The sequence below is a fragment of the Xenopus laevis genome, chromosome 9_10L (assembly GCF_017654675.1).
Source record: "Xenopus laevis strain J_2021 chromosome 9_10L, Xenopus_laevis_v10.1, whole genome shotgun sequence".
NCBI classification, from domain to species: Eukaryota; Metazoa; Chordata; class Amphibia; order Anura; family Pipidae; genus Xenopus; species Xenopus laevis.
In genome coordinates this window covers 34,960,497-34,981,320 of record NC_054387.1, presented here as the reverse complement: position 1 = coordinate 34,981,320, position 20,824 = coordinate 34,960,497, and the positions used below count along the sequence as shown (strand labels likewise).

General features: G+C 39.8%; 1 protein-coding gene across 1 annotated transcript in view; it reads left to right on the top strand.

Annotated features, from left to right (window-relative positions):
• Positions 1 to 1,206: 1,206 nt before the first annotated feature.
• Positions 1,207 to 20,824, top strand: part of vat1.L (vesicle amine transport 1 L homeolog) — a gene marked incomplete at its 5' end in the record, with an annotated part of 34,560 nt that continues 14,942 nt past the window's right edge. The window contains 1 exon segment of the mRNA NM_001092503.1: positions 1,207 to 1,688. Coding sequence (NP_001085972.1) covers positions 1,344 to 1,688 — 345 coding nt within the window.

Genomic DNA, 20,824 nt, shown 5'->3' with positions numbered 1-20,824 from the left:
GATAGACAGATATAGATAGATAGATAGATAGATAGATAGATAGATAGATATGAGAGAGAGAGAGAGAGAGAGAGAGAGAGAGAGAGAGAGAGAGAGAGAGAGAGAGATATTGATAGATAGATGAGAGAGAGGTGATTGATAGATGAGAGATAGATGAGAGAGAGAGAGAGAGTTATAGATAGATAGATAGATAGACAGACAGACAGACAGACAGACAGACAGACAGACAGACAGACAGATAGATAGATAGATGAGAGAGAGGTGATGGATAGATGAGAGAGGTGATAGAGAGAGAGAGAGAGAGATAGATAGATAGATAGATAGATAGATAGATAGATAGATAGATAGATGATAGAGAGAGTAGAGAGAGAGTTATTGATGGATAGATTAAAGCACTGCGTATCTTGACAGCGCTATATAAATAAATAAATGATGATGATAGATGAGAGAGATAGATAGAGAGATGATAGAGAGAGAGAGATGAGAGAGAGAGGGAGATACACATACACTTGTGCCAGACACACACACACAGACAGTCACTTTCTTTTCTAGCCTGCCTGTCATAGGAACATGTGGAATATTCCTGCTGCAGCCTGTAAAGGTCTATATCAGGCTTCTCATTAGAGCAAGAGCGGGAATATTAGCAGAAATCACATGATACTAGAAGTTACACCAGTGACAAGAGAAACACATAGAGGCTCATTTAGCCACACAAGAGCCTCGCTGCAGAGTGCTGTTGCCAGTAGCAACCATTCATACCCTCGCTTTCATTTCCAAACTTCTCTAAGGGCAGACTGGCCGCTGTTGCCAAGGGCTCGTGTGTAATTCTCCAGCTGAGTCCATACGTCAGACCCTACAGGCTTTGTATTGGGGTATATCTGGGTACGGGTCCCAGTAAGGCTCATGTGCCTGCCAGAGACAGATGTTTGCTGCAAGTGAGTGTGATGCTAATGATATGTCTATCTCACATCAGTGACTTGTGCTGATATGAAGTGAGTGGGTGCAGAGGAGCTGAAGGAGGACTGTGTATATGTATGTGCCGGGTGCCCCCACCTCTGCGCTGTCTCTTTAACTAGGCGGGATAAAGGGCAGTCAGCTGCATTGGCTCCTTCCTCCCAATCCTCAGCTGACAGGCAGCCGCTCTTCCTCCCACTCTCCCATTGTATCGCTCCTCAATCACCGACTCACACTCTCTCTCTCACTGTCCTGCAGCCGCCCAGCGACCAGACATGTCTGCGCAACAAACTGCCCCTGCCCAGCCCGAGCAGCAGCCGCCGCCTTGTGAGGAGACTAATAAGTCTGAGGAGACTAATAAGCCCGAGGAGACTAATAAACCCGAGGAGATGAAGGCTGAGGAGAGTAATAAGGCTGAGGAGCAGCCGGAGACAGCGGCGGAGGCAGCAGCAGCTGAGGAGGAGGCGGCGGCGGCTCAGCCCGAGACAACGTACAAATCTCTGCTCCTCTCTGCCCACGGGGGATACGATAAAGTGAAGCTGCAAGTAAAGAAGGGATCGCCCGTCCCTAAAGCCGGGGAGGTGCTGGTGCGAGTGAAAGCCTGCGGGCTCAACTTTGCCGACTTGATGGCCAGACAGGGAGTGTACGATCGGCTGCCCTCTCTGCCCGTCTCCCTGGGCATGGAGTGTGCGGGCATCGTGGAGGAGCTGGGAGAGGGGGTGACTGACAGGCAGGTGAGTAGCAGTTGCCTCAATGGCTCTACTTTAGCAACCGGGGGTGGGTCGCACAGGCTGCAGTAGGGGTCGCACACCTGTTCCACTCTGTACCTGCCGCTCCCTTACACTGGCAGCACATGGGCTGCTCCTCCGAGCTTAGGGTGTAGCCCCAATCCTTTCATGTCACTGACCCGGCATCCTGGAATGCTTTTCTCTATGGAGAAAACGGCGCTTTGGGAGGAGATGGAGAGTTGCGGGTAAATGTTTCATCTCTCTGAATCCTTCTCTCTCTCTCTATCTTTGAACATCAGTCAGTCATGTTCTCAATAACCGGCTGCTGTGAAGCTCCTCGTTTGGTTCGCTCACAAGCGACCCCCCCCCCCATGGTAATGGTATGTGCCATCCTGTCAGAGTAGCGGATTGAGGGGGAGCAGGAGAGAAATGTGAGGGACTAGAGATGGGCTTTGTCTGAGGGCCACACCCACGAGCCCTGTTGCGCCTCACTCCTAGGCCTTTCCCTCACATCCTTCTCTCCAGTCAGTGCACTTCTGCTCCTCATGCATCAACTTTGCCTCCTCTTCTACAATCCCTGCCCAGAATAGCAATATATATATATATATATGTATGTATGTGTGTATATTTCCCCATAAACACCGCCCCCCATGGCACATGGATTCATTATGTTTAATAAAATACAGATTTCAGTCCCTATAGAAGAAGATTAGTGGGTGGATAATGGGAAAGAGTTCTGACCAATTTTATTTGCCCTTTAGGCTGGTGTTGCAGCCGCTCCCTATTGAGAATAAGGGTAATGGCTCATGGGGACACTTTAGCTCTGAGGAAAGTGCCATCATTCTTCCCACAGGCATTTTTCAGACAAAAACAAAATGGTGTCCTTCAATGGCAGGCAGAATGGGTGATTTCGGGCGTTTCCCCAATGGCAGAAAAACAACCTGGCGTGACATTAGGCACATGGGGCTGCTTTGGGCCCCAAAAAAAGCACCACCGCATAGACTTTAAAGTAAATCGACTAATAATCGAGAATTTCGACATTTCTCAGGCAATAGTTGTATGGATGGCTGCTCTATGGGCTACAGTCAGGTGAATGTGGGGCGTCTGCTGCCATAGTGGCCCATTGTGACATCTCCCTAATGATTACTGTTGGTACAGACTGCTTACAGTCCATTGGGGCAATTTTGAGTATTTCTCCACAGTCTGGTCTGATGTTATAGCCTTATATACTCCTTATTTAATGGGTGTGGTATTATCTGAAAACCCAATATCAATAAAGACCAGTAATGTAGCTTATTCTCTGTTGGCAAGGCGTTTAAAAGAATGCTGGCAATGTAGAATCTGTGTTTCTGTATTTAATAAGAGAACATTTCCTACAATGTAGTGGCATGATATTTTTAAAGCAGTTGCCAACAGTTAAAGGGGGCTCATTGACCGTGCATGGGGCAACATACAGAGCATGTCCTTCTTGGAAGTTTGGACTTGCATGGGCCCTACGGGGCACACTATTGCCGCCTTAGAGAATGAGTCTTTTTTTTTTTTTTTTTTTTAAACCAACTCCTCTCACGTAGGCAACAAAAAAAATAACAAGTCACTTGAATTAAATTTGCCTTAAAACCATTTTAAAGCTTCCCATAGATCTTCTTTGGTCACTGTCTGTATAACAAATGAGCAGTGGGTGGAAAGATTGGGTGGTACAAGCAAGATTTTGGGGACATTTCCATTAAAGCAGCACAAAAAAACATTGAATAGAATATTTCTTCGTAAAAAGGTGTATTCAATGGCACGTAGTTGTAACTGACGCTGTCTGACCACTTTAAAGGTATGTGATCCTGGTTTTTGTGAGGTCGTAGCATTGATAATACTTGCCTTACAACAAGATGAAATGCCATTTTATCAGGACATCACATTCATGTCTGATTCCTATGTTTTCATACCCTGTCTGGAGGCTTTTATACATCATATGAAGATAAATCGGCATTAAGATATAAAAAGGAAACCACTTTTCAACCTACCTGGTACTTCGGTGTTTGTAGGGCGGATTCCGCTTTGCAGTATTTTACTTGGTTTTGTTCCACTTGTGTCAAAGGTGTTTAGCCAACACCACTTTAAGTACCACTATCTTTAGTGGAGCAGCTGACAATTTTGGTATGTGTATAGGTGCCCACAAAATAAGAACTCAGTATGCAGTATACAAAATTGTGTAGATCTTTAGTATTGTTTAAAAAGCTGTGACTGATGTAGCTCATCCCAGCTACAGATGTCAGACTAACTGGTCTGTACATCAGGTGTTTAAAACTGTTGACATGTATTGAATACTATAATTCAATCCATTTCCCTCTTAAAGGAGTGACTCATAACATTTTTAAAGTTACCTATTGTTAGTTAATAGATGAGACTGAAAAGAAAACTCATCAATCAGTTTCAACTAGCTAGCTTCCTAGCTTTGAAAAGGTCCAGAAGAAGTCAAATCCATCTAAAGCCTCTCTAATTTGCATCAGAGGGGTAAAAATTCTTTCCTGACCCCAAAAGTCCAATGGCACCAATGCCTGGGTCAACGTGGTAATAAGGGTTAATTTCAGTAACCTTGTATTTCTTTTTCACTTGCTAAAAACAAATAAAAATTTTTTTAGAACAATCTAGAGCCATTACAAGTCATTCAGAGAGAATCCCACAACTTCACAGCTCCCACTGTAGATAATAGGAAAAACAATATCCCTTAATGCTTGTCATACATTTCTGCTTCAGTTCCATTTTTAGAATGCGCGGACAGACAGAGGGGGTACATTTTTGCACGAAAATCCGCCCTGTGTCTGTATTGGTAGCTTAGTCCACATTTTTTATTTCTGCTTTAACTTTTTTGTCATGTTTATTGTTCTTTAACATTCCTCCACAAACCCCCAGTCACTTGTACATTTTGTTTGGCAGGCATGTGCCATGAGGAAATAAACCCCAGCATTAATATAAATGTTGTGTTGAGGTTATTATCTATCACCCAGGCCTCATCTTTACTGGTAAGCAACTGGTTTCCTCTAACTTCTAGATTATTATCACTATTGTCTTCTTGCCAATTTCTTTCCTTATGTTTGAGATGAGCCAAATAGGTTGCGCCTGTATGTTTTAGATTTCATTTACTAATAAAATACAATTTTAAAAAATGGAACTGTAATTTTTTTGGTATTTTAAGTGCCAAAAGTGTGGTCTAAAAGGTACTATCATTTATATATTAATTTTATTTAATGTATCTATATGGTAAGATGTCTGCAGTCCACCTAGTTTTCTGTTAAATGGCTCCTGGATACCACACAAATGGCCAACAAGTTGTCAGTCCCTCATTAAAACTGCCTGGTTTCTAAGGTAAATTGGATTGTAGCAACCAGAATGACTGGAGATCTGCTCCCAAAAAACCTAAATCACTCAAAAGCCACAAAAAGAGAAAAAAAGTAGATAAGTATGGGGAATTTCAGTTTTGGCAATATGGTAAATGAGAACTCAGGACCAAACTTGGAAAGATGGTGTATAACAGGGGTGCCCAAAAGGAAGATCGGGATCTACCAGTAGACCTTTAGCTGGTGATCAGTAGATTTCAAGACACTCGTCAACAAACAGTTTGTCTAAATCACTTACATAAGAAATATATGTTTAAATATAACAATATACATTTTCTCATAAATCCATATTTAAAGTGATACAGACACTAAAAAAATATTATTCAAAATATTAATGTACATTAAAAGTTACATATAGCTCACTCAGGGCTGCTGTTGTAAGTAATTGTTACTTGAAGTTCCTAAACCTGACTTTTGCCAACCTGACTGTCCCTTCTCAACATGTCAGAGTTTCTAATGCTAACAGACTGCTGAAGCTCAAATATGGCAGCACTCCCAGAGAGCAACATGGGGGATCAGATGGGTAATGTAAAAGCATCTGTAAAACTTTTATGGAAAAATTATAGAAAGCATTCAAAGAAAAGGTTTAATTTCTGGTGTCAGTATCTCTTTGTAATATTTTCCATGGAACAGAATGCTAACAATGCTTTTATGGATGTAGATCATAATGGGACAACATCACTAAAAGTAGACCTCACATTAGTAAAGAGTAGGCACTCCTGCTTTATAGGTTCTTGTAATTATTTCTTGTTTATTACAGACTTTAAGTGGTTGAGCATTTGGAGGATGGTGGTCATAACAGCACGGTCTCCTTTAATGGGGTGGTTCACCTTTTAAGTAAACTTTTAGTATGTTATCGATTGCCCAATCTTAAATAACATAATTGGCCTTCATTTTTTCTTTTTTATAGTTTTTGAATTCTTTTCCTTCTGACACTTTTCCAGGCTTCAAATGAGAGCTATTGACCCCATCTAAAAACAAACACTGTGTAAGGCTACAAATGTATTGTTATTGATACTTTATATTACTCCTCTTTCTAATTAGACCCTCTCCTGTTCATATTCAAGTCTCTCATTCATGGTTGCTAAAGTAATTCGGACCCTTGCAACCAGATTAATGAAAAAATGTGAAAAAAAAACGACTGCAATCTGGAGAGTTGCTAAATAAAAAGTAAAATAACAAATAATAAAAAACAAAAACCTATTACAAATATCAATCTCTACCTCATACTACAAGTTGATTTTAGGCGAACAAACCCCTTTAAGATTGTTTCAGACACAGCTGTATAAATATGGTAAATTGGTTGATGGAAACAGGGAGAAGGCAGGAGTTTTGAACTGCTAAATTTTTTGGATTACATTTTAATAATACTAATACCATGATTGTGTCCACTAGTTGGATGTGCAGGAGGCTTGATGTGGCAGATGTAATTACTTTAGAAAACCTAGACTTCTGAGCAGGCAGTGGATGTGATTTAATTTGATTTTAAAGACATGCGGAGTGTTGGTTTCATTAATTTCTAGGGCTCTTTGCAGTAGTGGCATTTCCTACGATTTTTGTGGTAGAATGTCAAATTATGAAATACTTCAAATAGTATAAAGTGATTGAAAAAGCAATCAATAGTGTCCCTTTAGGGTAATGGTCCATTAGGCAATTTCAGGAGATGTGACCATGGCCATTTACTACTCTTAAAATGTGTATTCAAAACAACCACTATCTACGAGTATTGCTTTAAAGCGGTGCCATAGGGGTATAGAAAAACTGGTTACGTTTTTAGCTGTCTCATTTTTTCTTCACCAAAATTGCAGGATAAAAACGTCTGTAGCCTCCAGGGCATCCTATGAGGATCAAACAGTTGCAAAATATTCTCACAAGTGCCTTTGTTTTTAAAGGTTGTGTTGGAGGCAGATTTCTATGCGCCACATTTTTAGCTAGGAGTAAATTTGACAGGCTGAACACTTAATCAGTTGGTACAATCTACTCTCTTGCTCTGATATCAACCTTGGCAAACAAACGGCACCATCATAAGTCATTCTGATTGCTGATCACATTTGTTTTTTTCCCTCTGCAACAGATAGACCAAACTCATCACGAGGCATACTTGTGATGCTATTATATGAAACCTGACATTCTATCACTGTTTTTTTAAACTCGAAATGTGATGTTGAAATTTTTATCTGGCTGCAGTTTCTCCTTTTCCCCAGCACTAAACGGAAAAAAGAGTTCAGTCTGACTTAAGCCTGTAAAAATGATCTCAACCGGCCAAGTTCATACCGGAAGTCTCTAAGTAGATAGGGAGTATTGTTTCTTAGACGTAAAATAAAATGAAAGTTTCAGCCTTTGTCCTTATCCTAATCCCTCGCCCCTGCTATCAGCTCTTTATTTCTGGAAATAAAGGGACATATTTAGCAGAGAGTGAAAGAGAAAGTATGTGAAATAGTCTCCTCCATGCCATACTGTATGAATCAGCAAGAGACATTTCCCTTACCCTCTCTCTCTCTCTCTCTCTCTCTCTCTCTCTCTCTCTCTCTCTCTCTCTCCCATTTATAGTTATAGTCAAAAAGTGTTTCATAATCCATCCAAGAAATGAAACCATCATCAACATAATCTAAACAAACATGAATTCACATAATACCTGTAGAGGAGAGCATAAACTGTACAGATCATCCAAAAACAACATTAATAGAAACATGACAACGGTTATTCTCTGTTCATATTCCCATGTGTCTGTTGTTTTAAAATTAGAAACCCAGTATACCTCACATCTATACAGATTTGCCTCAAAGTCTACCTTTCAGTCTCACACTTATCAATAATTTGTAAAACGATGATTGCTTCACCTTTGTAAAAATCCACGTCATCAGATTTTACATCCCTTTTACCTTCTTTCTATTGTTGCGGACTGCTCCAAGAATCGAATCCCTGCAGCACACGTGGTTTTCTCTGTGTTTTGCCCTGCTCCCGGTGGTTGCTAGGTATTATACCCCTGGTATTGCAGTTACAGTATCGTTTTGTACCATAAGTTAAACCTAAATTGTAGGAACTTAACATGGTTTTCACTTATAAAGCAGGTGCTTATTTTTGAATTCCTGCGTAGAAGGCAAGTTTAGTTTCATAAAAACCTGGTGTATCGAGAGTCCTGTAGGCTGTTAGTCCAAATAGGGGCTATCAGTAGCTGCCAGTAACAGCCCATATTTGGCAACTGCAGTAACTTTTGTGCATGCTTGTGTTGCTCTACAACTTTTTAAATTTTCCTTTAATATTTAAATGTGGTTAATGGGGGAAAAAAGGTTGTGGGCCGCCTCTCTAGAGCATCTTTCAGTTCCAGATATTTTAACAAATAGCCCAGCACTTCCTAACACTCTGTTTTTTATACCCCTATTCCATCCTTGAGTCCTAAAAAGCTGACTTCTATGGGACAGGACTACCCTATCATTTGATTTTTTCTTATGTTCCATTCTATAACTGCTCTCAATAAATGTGTCCTCGAGGGACATTGCCTGCTCTTGAAAGGCATCCTATGATACACCGCAAGGATTTAGGATGCCAACTATTGGCATGCAAGGATATCGCACAGCACTGCTGCTCAGCAGAAATTAATGGTGTTCAACTGATAAAAGCAACTCCCTTTTTCAAAAAATATCTAAAATGGAAAGTGATAATTTTCAAATCTTTTAAACCCTACATTTATTTAAATAGTACAAATGCAACATATCAAACATTGAAGCTGAGAAGTTGTTTCCTATTAAACATATGCTCATTTTGCATTTAAAACCAGCAACACTTGTGAGGTGAGGGGCATGTTTCCCACTGTGTTGCATCACCTCTTCTTTTAACAACACTCTGTGTAACCTTTTGGGAGCTGATGGGACCAATTGATGTAGTTAAATGTTGTTCCATTCTTGCCTGATAAAGGATTTCAGCTGTATTTGTTGTTTCATAATGCACCAACTATTTTCAATGGGTGTTAGGTCTAGACTGCAGGCCACATTATAACCAGACTCTTCTGCTATGGAGCTATGCTGGTTTAATATGTGCAGAATCCAGTTTGATACTCTCCTGTTGAAATAAGCAAGGCTTTCCTGAAAGACAAAGTCTGGATGGCAGCATATGTTGCTCCAAAACCTGTATACATTGTTCACTATTAATAGTGCCTTTCCAGATGTGCCAGCTACCCAAGCCATGTGCAATAATGACCTCCATGCCATCACAGATGTTGTCTTTAAAGGACATGTAAACCCCCTCCACAAAAATGTTATCTGTGAGCAGCCAATTTAAATTTTTTAGATAACTGCCACTCTGGTTGTTAAAAGGTTAACAGTAAGGCTGCAGCATCCCCTTAATCACTTAGAAATCCTTCTACTCCTCTAATCCACTCTGCCCCCTCCCTCAGGAATTTGCTGTGGCTGTTGATTTATGAGCATGCTCAGTTCTTCTCAGCTCAGATTACTAATCACACCCTCCAATCTTACAACCAATGAAGAGAGAGCATTGCTGGTTCCTGTAGAAACACTAGCTGTCTGATCCTTTTTTTTTTCTCCTGACCACCTCTCCTGAGCTCCGCTTAACCATTACAGTGCTCGACCCCAGCAGAACTTTTTATCAAAGTATGTTGTGCCTGTGTAAACTTGCATTCTGTATTGCATGAAATGTACAGCATACATGTCTCAATGTTACTGATGATGTGTCAGAGGGAAAATGGCCACCGGGTGAATGCTGCTATTTGTTTTAGGAAAATGTGATGGTGCTGGCAAATGGAGGGGGTATATGCAGTACAAATGATGTGGCGTAGGTGAGGAAGATATCCCCAACTTATATACATGGTAGGCAAATGTAGGCTATACATGTTCTTTAAAGGGCACCTGTTGGGTCAAAATATTTTCTCCACCCTAAGGTGTCGGCTAATAGAGCCCACACTCCAGTTGGTGGTAATTAGTTTTTTTTGTTTTTTTTTTGATTGCCCCACGTCAGTGCTAGGACTCCCGCACTGGGAGGGAGCTACCAGTTTGAGCGGCCATGTTGGGGCACAGGCATGCACATAATGAGTACAAAATATTCCTGAGCTCATTCAGTGGTTTCCACTGCAAAACCAGGCCTGATGATCACGGCCATTCAATATTGACTTTCAGTCTTGTCCTTTGCATAGAGATGTCTCCAGATTTTCTTCACTTTGTAATATTACATTGAGGAATGTTGTTCTTGTTGTCCCAACTTTTTTGAAACCTATTTAAAAGTTTCAACATTTGATATGTTGTCTTTGTATTATTTACAATTAAATATAGGGTTTAAATGATTTGCAAATCATCCCATCTTTTTATTTACATTTTACACAAGTGTCTCGTGACTGGTATCTGGTTTGATAAATGTGTTAAATCATAAACTTTATTACAAGTCCCTACTGACTTCTATAGAATTTCATTAGATTTTAGGTGGGAAAGATTTTTTTTTTTTCAAATTTTCTTTTCCTTGTTTTTCTGTTTGCTAGAACTCAAATTCAAGTTTGTTAACTATAAACTTGAATATGTTTGAGATGGCATTTTATACGGAGATTTTGTTGAAGGAGAACTAAACCCTAAAAATGATTATGGCTAAAAATTAACTTATTGCACCAGCCTAAAGTTTCAGCTTGTCAATAGCAGCAATGATCCAGGACTACAAACTTGTCACAGGGGGTCACCATCTTGGAATGTATCTGTGACACTCACATACTCAGTGGGCTCTGAGCAGCTGTTGAGAAGCTAAGCTTAGGGGTTGTGTCAAATTATCAAGCAGAAAATGAGGTTGGTCTGTAATATAAGCTGAAGCTACAGGGCTAATTATTAAATTCTGATGCTAATTGCACTGGTTTCTGTGCTGCCATGTAGTAATTGTATGTATTAATTACTAATCAGCCTTATATTATGACATTTCTATTCTATGTGTACTGTATATTGTGAGTAGTGGGTCCCTAAGCTCAGTAAGTGACAGCAGCACAGAGCATGTGCAGTGAATCAGCAGAAAAGCAGATGGGGAGCTACTGGGGCATCTTTGGAGACACAAATCTTTATTTATAAACGGCTGTGGTTGCCTTGGGCTGGTACAGAAGCCCAAAACATAATGTACAACATTTCTAGACTACTTCTTCAGTTAGGCTTTAGTTCTCCTTTAAATAGAAAAAAAGAGCAGCCCCATATGCTTTTTGAAATTGCTGTGGACTTAGTAGTTTTTTTAAAAATAATTTACTGTGATAATCATGTTAATGAGTGAAAATCCTGCAGTGATCTAAAAAGTTAGGTTTGGATTAGGATATTCAGGCACTGAGATCTGAAAATTGAGAGCTCGATGCTCGGCCATAAAGCAAGATTGAGCGAGAGAAAGGAAGGGAGGGCCATCCCCGTGGAATCAATAGGATTGTATATTCTATACTTGCAGTGTAGACTGTAAATTCTCTGGTGCTGACAGTTGGGGAAATGAGTGCCAGCGCTGCAAGAATTTACATTTTCCGGTCCTAACAATGCAAAATCGAGCTGCGTGTTTACACGTCAACGTTCTATCTTTGTAGCCGGCACAGAAACTGTTACATGTTGCAATTGGCTGCACAAAATATTTTGCCTTCCGTGCACTTTGCTAATGAAAAACTTGCCAAATTGCTGTTAACTCCGTCAGCACTTCTTTGCTTTTGATCTCGGCTTTAATTTGCAACATGTTCTTGATTTATATCGGAAGCCTTTGTACTCCCTAAAGTGGACTCCGCTGTGACTTGTGTTATTGCTGATCAGATTAGCACATGTCCAAATAAATATTTCAGTGTGTATGTGCTTGTGTATTGCTGGCTATCTGCGCTTTAAATGTCTTTACGTGTGCAGGAGATCAATAACTAGTACCGTACATGAGAAATGGTAACAATACACAATACACTGACAGTCCTAAACAGAATGGACTTTGTTTGTGTCCGTGATCCGGAGGGAGCCGTGATAAGTCACAGTGGGGTTAAGAAAGCTTTAGAAGCAAGTGCCTGCACATGATCTCTGGCTGCTGTTTCCTGGCCAAGGCTCCTGCCATTGTGCTGACTTCCTTAAATACAGTATGCACAACTTAACCCTTTTTTCTCTCCTTGATGTGCATGTAATGAGACGGGGTCACAATGCTGATTTCTGCACAGCAGGGTTAACCCGCATTAGCTGGGTCCGCTGTCCTCTGCCAGTGTGGGAACTGGTGCAAGCATCTATAGCACCGACGTTTCATGCTGAATTGAGAAACAGGCCGATATTGTCTAATTTGGTTTAGAAGGAAATTATAACGCCGTTATTATCTTTTATCCTTATATGCTGACATATTACATAGCATTTTGCAGATATGATGCATGTTAATTTCCAGTATTTGTATAGAAAATTGGTAGACAACTAGTGGCAGAGCAAAACACCCATGGTAGAGTCCTGCGCGGGTCCATTTTTTGGGACCCGAACCTGACCCGTACCTGCAACCCGCATTCTTACCCGCTTGGACCCGCTACCCGACCGTACCCGCAAGTACCTTATTCGCAACCTGGACCCGCTGACCATCAAGAATCAGGAAGTGCTGTCATTGTAAACCGGAAGTGACATCATCGGAAGTAGACGTGATCCCAAAAAAAAGGAGTAAAACAGGAAGTGCTGTCATTGTAAACCGGAAGTGACGTCATCGGAAGTAGACATGACCAGAAGAAAGGAGTGAATATCGATATTGAGAAGACCCGCGGCGCAACCCGCAGAACCGCCGACCTGCGGGTATACCTGCACCTGGAACATCTAAACGCAACCCGCAGGGTACCGCAGGACTCTAACCCATGGGCCTGGGAGCAAAATTTACAACTGGGTCACTAGCTTCAGCTAGAGTTAACCAATCTGGTCTGTATTTACTTGGCCTAGCTGGTAAATTACCAGCCAAGACCATTATTAAAGGAAAACTATACCCCCCAAACAATGTAGGTCTTTATAAAAAGATATTGCATAAAACAGCTCATGTGTAAAACCCTGCTTTATGTTAATAAACCATTTTCATAATTTATATACTTTTCTAGTAGTATGTGCCACTGGTTAATCCTAAATAGATAATTGCCATTTTAAAAAATAAAGGCTGTCCCCTGGGATCTTACGATTCACTGTGCACACAAACAAACTATACAGGTCACATGAGCCAATTAACAGAGAGAGTTGTGTCTTTTGCTTAAACACTTCTTCCTGTTATAGTTGTAGTTTTTCTGGTCAGGTGATCTCTGAGGCAGCACACAGACCATCACGAAATGGGGGTTCAAGGCAAGAGATGTAAAAGGACAATATTTACTTAAATATATAGACCAGTTTGATAAGATTCTTTAATTTGTCACTTAATATTATGTAAACTATCTGTTGCTTAAGTGTTCATTTTGGGGGTATAGTTTTCCTTTTTTCAATCCCTATTTGTTCTGCCTTCAATCCACTCTCACTACTCCCCTTCTATGCTCTCAGGTCATGCCTTCTCACCAGATCTTGAACCGCTTTACCTGTTTATGGCAAGCCCTGCCCCTTTATGGCATGGCTCCGCCCCCTCCACCCCTCTCCTACCTCGCAGTGTTTGCTATTATGGATCAGAAGAAAAGGTGGCAACTCTGTCCTCTCTGTACAACCTGTTATCCCCTTTCCAATGTTGCATGCCAAGATCCCTGGTGCAGTCTCACCCCCTGTCTCCACAGTAGTTACGCCACTATAGACAACATCAGAAACTATTCCCTATATGTATTAACATTAACCATACCAACCAATGAAATGCTTGATTTTAAACAGGTGAACAGTAAATGTTTCCTGCTTGTTGGTGCTATAGGTGACTACACCTGCAGCAAACTTTGCACTTTTTTTGCACAAATTTGTTCCTACTGTATTTTGAGAGACGTCTTGTGTTGAAAGGGTTCCAAATACTTAACAGACTTCATTTTAATAAAATAATTCAGATGTTGATTTCCTTTCTCTCTTTAAAGGGGTGGTTCACCTTTAAGTCAAGTATGTTATACGATGGCTTATAAGCAACTTTTCAATTGTCCTTAATTTTTTATAGTTATTGAATTATTTGCCTCCTTCTTCTGACCATTTCTAGCTTTCAAATGGGGGTCACTGACCCCATCGAAACACAAATGCACCGTAAGGCTACAAATTTGTAATTGATACTTTTTTATTACTTATCTTTCTATTCAGGCCTCTCCTATTCATATTCCAGTCTCTTATTAAAGTCAATGCATGGTTGCTTGGGCAATTTGGACTCTAGCAACCAGATTGCTGGAGAGCCCATGAATAAATATCTAACTCAAAAAGCATAAATAATAAAACGTGAAAAACAGTTGCAGAATATCACTTTCTACATCCATACTAAAAGTTAACTCAGAGGTGAACAACCCCTTTATTAAAAAAAACAGTAACTTGTATTTGGTCCAAACTAAGACAATGAATCCTTATTAGTGGCAAAAACAATCCCATTGGTTTTAATTAATGTTTAAATTAATATTAAACAGACTTAATGTATGGAATTCCAAATTACAGAGAGATGCCTTATCCGGAAAACCTTGGGTCCCGAACATTCTGGATAATGGGTCCCATACCCAGGGCCGCCATCAGGGGGGCACTGGGGGTACAGCTGTACCGGGCCCGGGCCTGAAGGGGGGCCCGGCTCAGCTGTGTTTCACTTTTCAAATTAGCCGGGCCCCCTTAACAGCGCCGAAGGTCACGGTGCAGCTGAAGATCCAAAGCCGCAAAAACCTGCTGCTGAATTATTACTCACTAAGCTCCGTGCTGTGCGGCAAGTTCACTCTCCTGCTCATCCGGTACTGCTGCTGCTGACAGGCTGAGGCTGATGTGGAGAGGAGGGAGGGAGGGGGAAAGGAGCAGAAGCGTTTAACCCTGCAACTCCAGACTGAGCAAGAGTCAGGTATTGTAACATTGGCACTGGAAGCCTCTCTTTCCAGCCTGTATTTGTGTAATTATTTTAGCACCAGCCTAGTGTTGCTGCCATTCTATCCTAGTATGTCTGTTGTACTAATTATTTGGCAGATCTTTCTAGTGATCATGTTGTTTGCTTATTCTATCAGTTAAAAAAAAAAAGTTTAATTTTTCTAATAGAACCATAAGCAGCATTACTAAAGAAATAAAAAGCCTAGCTTGAAGGTCAGTTAAAGGGGTTTTTCACCTTTACATTAACTGTTAGTATGATGTAGAGAGGGATATTCTGAGACAATTTGTAATTGGGTTTTTATTTTTTGTGGTTTTTGACTTATTTATCTTTTTATTCAGCAGCTCTCCAGTTTGCCATTTCTGTAATCTGGTTGCCAGGGTCTAAATCCCCCTAGCAACTATGCACTGATTTAAATAAGAGACTGGAATATGAATAAGGGAGGACCTGAATAGAAAGATGATGTTTTTAGCGCTGGTGTCGGTGTGGAATTTTTAATGTGGTGTGGGCGGGTTCTGCGGTGGGCGGGGCCAGGGGGCCCAGAAAATTTTGCTGTACGGGGCCCCGTGATTTCTGATGGCGGCCCTGCCCATACCTGTATTAATACACGGTAAATGCATTATTAGATTTCAATATAGTTCTAAAGTAGCATTAAATTAGCGTTTTCAACATTGAAATTGGGCAATCATTTTTAAAATTATTTTGAATTTATTTTTTGGGGTTAATTGTGACTATCTTTGGCTATTATTCTAAATTAGTCCTGCAACCCTATAGAATGAGTTGACTATAGAGGCACCATCTAAATGTTGCATCCTTCAAACCTGCATCCATTCCCATCTCAAACCTCATTCCCTAAAGCAGATTTTAATTGATGTTAATACAGGCATTAACTGACCCTCTCTCTATGGGGATTGTACCCACGGGAGCACTCTGAAAGCTGAACACAGATATACTTGCAAATTTGTATCACCATTCATTGTGCTCTCATGGGAACAGTCCCAATAGAGAAGACTCTGGTTAATTGACTCCTGTATTCTTATGTGGGGATTGAATGTTTTTTTTTCTTTTAAAGCCTGTAGGAGCCTTAAAAGGGGTACTGTCGCGAAAATGAAAATTTAATACAAGCTTCTTCATACTGAAATAAGAAGCTTTCTAAATACAATCAATTAACAATTCTGTACTGTTTATGTTCACTATTCCTCTCTCAGCATAAGTTTCTCTTCATTCTGTCTTCATGCAGCAGTTGGGTGTCAGATATTCATTGACAGTTAGATCCATATATCTTATAGGGGGGGCTCCCTTTCCTAGCAGGTGTATTAGAACTCACTAAAATAACTGATTCCAGTACAAATAAAATCTAACAAAATAAAACTGCCTTTTGCAAAAATTCTGCATGTAGAGAGACATGATTTTTGGTGTTAATAGTGAGCTCTAATACATCTTCTAGTCAAAAGGAGCCCCCCTATAAGATATATTGGATCTAACTGTCAATTAATATCTGACACCCAACTCCTGAATGCAAACAGAATGAGGAGAAACAGATGCTGAGAGAGGAATAGTGAAGATAATAGGGATGCACAGAATCCAGGATTCGATTCGGGCTTTTTCAGCAGGATTCGGCTGCATCCTTCTGCCAGGCCGAACCGAATCCCAATTTGCATACGCAAATTAGGGGCAGGGAGGGAAATCGTGTGACTTTTTGTAACAACAAGTAAAAAATGTTTTCCCCTTCCCACCCCTAATTTGCATATGCAAATTAGGATTCGGATTTGGTTCAGTATTCGGCCGAATCTTTCTCAAATAGTGGATTCGGTGCATCAATAGAAAATAAACTTGATTATTTCAGAAACGGCACTGAACTTTTAATTGATTGTATTTAGAAAGTTTCTTATTTCAGTATGCTGAAGCTAATATTACATTTTCACAATAGTTCCTCTTTAAGGAACATGGAAGCCAACTGGTTCTTTTGGCATACTTATACCCCTTTTCATTCCCAGCATGCTTTACGCTTGATTATATGTTGACGAATGGTTGAGAGCTATAGTTTAGACACATCTGGGGACCCATTGTTAAGAAACAGGGTGATTGATGATAGAGGACCAGGAAAAAAAAAATTTTCAGCTTTCATAACCTCTCTCCTTAATGTAGTTTCATCCATAGAACACATTATCCTTACTGAAGTTTTTCGTTATTAACAAAGTACCAGATGCAAGAGCCAATAATATCGAGTCATTGGGTGCAGCCTATGAAACACATCCCTATTCAATACATATTTCTGCAGTGATTTTACTAGCTGGCCAGCTATCTTCCACACACCCTTTCTGAAGAACCAATTATTTATCATTATGGCCTTCAGGAACACATTGTTTTTGCTTCAGGGACCACTCTTGGCTAGCATTTCTGCTCAGACTTCTCATTCCCCGGGTCTTTCTAAGTGCACCACCCTGTTCTGTGTAGAACAAATACTCCATATTGTAATTCAAAAATGCTAGGAAAAATCCTGCATGTAAGACTCCATAGGTAACTGCAAACACGTGCCACATATAATTACTGTTAAAAGTAGAAAGTGAAATCTTAATTCAGAAGAATTGCTTGTACAGGTATGGGACCTGTTATCCAAAATGATTGGGACCTGGAGTTTTCCAGATATGGGGTCTTTCTGTGATTTAGATCACATACCATAAGTCCACTAAAGAATCATTTAAACATTATTTAAACCCAATTGAATTGTTTGCCTTCAATAAAAGTTATCTATATCCTAATTGGGCTCAAGTACAATGTACTGTTTTATTATAACAAAGAAAAAATTATATTTTTAAACATTTTAATTATTTGATTTAAATGGAGTCTATGGGAGATGGCCTTCCTGTAATTTGGAGCTTTCTGGATAATGAGTTTCCGAATATGGAATAAGTGACTGCTGAGGTGCTCTGTAACTGCTACCTGGGCTATTCTTTAAAGGGGTTGTTCACCTCCGAGTATGATGTAGAGAGATATTCTGAGACAATTTGCAATTGGTTTTCATTTTTTATTATACGTGGTTTTTGAGTTTTTTAGCCTTTTATTCAGCAGTTCTCCAGTTTGCAATTTCAGCAATCTGGTTGCTAAGGTCCAAATTACCCCAGCAACCATGCATTGATTTGAATACGACTGGAATATGATCAGGAGAGATGAGTAATTAAAAGTAGCAATAACAATACATTTACTTTTAAGATGGGCGTCATTTGAAGGCTGGAAAGAGTTAGAACGCAAATAATTAAAAAGCTATAAAAAATATATCATAAAGACCAATTGAAAAGTTGCTTAGAATTGCTCATTCTATAACATACTATAAGTGAAAGGGGTGATTCACCTTTAAGGTAACTTTTAGTATGTTATAGAATGACCAATTCTAAGAAACTTTTCAATTTGTTTTCATTATTTTTTGTAGTTTTATAATTATTTGCCTTTTTCTTGTGACTCTTTGCAGCTTTCAAACAAGCATCGTCCTTTTAAAAAGCGGATGCTCTGTAAGGCTACAAATGTATTGTTATTGCTAATTGGTATTACTCCTCTTTCATTTCAGGCCTCTCCTATTCATATTCCAGTCTCCTATTCAAATAAATGCATGGTTGCTAGGGGAATTTTGATCAGATTGCCTAAAATGCAAATTGAAGAGCTGCTGAATAAAAAGCTAAATCATTTAAAAACCTTAACTAATAAAAAATTAAAAAATCAGAATATTACTCTCTACGTCTTTCTAAAAGTTATCTGAAAGGTGAACAGCCCCTTTAACTTAAAGGTAAACACTCCTTTAAAAGCCAGCAACTTTACGGATGGAGAGAGCCACAGCCAACATTGACCATCTAGAGACCGTTGTGAAATTCTTGGCGGCATCTTGTTTAGGGAGTCTTCACACCTTCATTCCTTATGCACAGATTCTCTGACCTACAGCCCTCCACCACAAGCAGTTGTTGGTACAAGCAATATCCTTTACATAGAAGAATCTTTCCATTGAAGCAGAGGTCCTGGGTGTTATATTTTTTGACTTCTTTTCCCTCTCATTTAAAGAAAGACTTGCCCAATCTGTTGTGTTCAATGGAGCCTTTCATTGTGCATAAATAAAGATTAAAGAAATACTCTGAGGATCACCATTGTTGTGCTTGTTGTACTCTTTTGAGTAGACCCCTTTTTAGTAAGTACTACTGCTGGCTGTAAGCAATACCCTGTGCCTGTAATTTTGGTTTAGCTTTATAAAGCCAGCTGCAAGAAGAACAATGAATGCAGCAATCTGATTGGTTGCTATAGGTAACAGCCCATGGGCAAATTTGCCCAGTGTTGATAAATGAGCCCCATTGAATGCTGTAATGTGAATGTACAGTATACCATCCTAAAGAAATAAAAAAGTTTGTTGATAAAATTCCTGCATATAAAAAAGTAACCGTCTGAAGAACCACTGGCAAATCACGTCATTAAGTTTGCAGATGATACAACAGTAGTAGGTCTTGTTAGGAAACATGATGAGTCTGCATACAGGAAAGAAGTAAGACATCTGGCAGACTGGTTCTAGAACAACAACCTGACCCTAAATGTTGAAAAGACTAAAGAAATGGTTGTTGACTTCAGAAAGAACTCTGCTACTCACCTACCACTGCGATGGCTCCCCAGTTGAGATAGTCAACAGTGTGAAGTTCCTAGGAGTACATATGGCAGACGACCTCTCCTGGACCCTAAATACCTACTCTATCACAAAGAAAGCTCAACAACGCCTCCACTTTCTACGGAAGCTAAAGAAAGCCAGTCTTCCCCCATCGATTCTCACAACATTCTATCGAGGCACCATCGACGGTGTTCTCTGCAGCTACATCTCGCTATTGTTTGGAAACTGCACTGTCACAGAGCATCGGATTGTGAAAACTGCAGAAAGGATCATAGGAGAACCTCTCCCATCCATCTCCCAACTCTACCGGAAACACATTATACGCCGAGCAAAGATCTTAAGATAAGACATCTCCCAACCATCTCATTCTCTGTTCTCTCTCTTGCCATCTGGAAGAAGGTTCCGCAGTATTCAAACTAAAACCACTAGACACTGCAAAAACTTCTTCCCACAAAGCAATTAGTCCTTAACACAATAATATCATAAATGTTCCCTGCTCCTGTCATCTTATATGTATCCTAAAATGCTCTTTCTTTATGTAAATGCACCATGGGGGGGGGGGGCTGAGTGAAAGGTGATTTTGATACGCTGTATAACTGTATATGGTCTGTATTGATCTTAATCGTTACATAGTTAGTACATAGTTAATTGGTTTGAAAAAAGACAAAGTCCATCAAGTTCAACCCTTCCAAATGAAAACCCAGCTTTTTATTCAGCAGCTCTTTAATTTGCATCTTAAGCAATCTGGTAACTAGGTTCCAAATTACCCTAGCAACCATGCATTGATTTGAATAAGAGACTGGAATATAAATAGAAGCCTGAATAGAAGGATCAGTAATAAAAAGTAGCAATAACAATACATTTGTAGCCTTACAGAGGATTTGTTTTTTAGAAGGGGTCAGCGATGCCCATTTGAAAGCTGTAAAGAGTCAGAAGAAAAAGGCAAATAATTATAAAACTACAAAAAAATAAATAATGAAAACCAATTGAAAAGTTTCTTAGAATTGGTCGTTCTATAACATGATAAAAGTTACCTTAAAGATGAACCACCCCTTTAAGATGTGGAAAGGGTTTATTATAGTGACAGCTGTGAAGTAGAACTCTATACCTGAAGTGTTTGCGCTGGCAGATACATTAGATATCTTCAAGAAGGGGTTGGATGCCATTTTGTTTTTTATTTT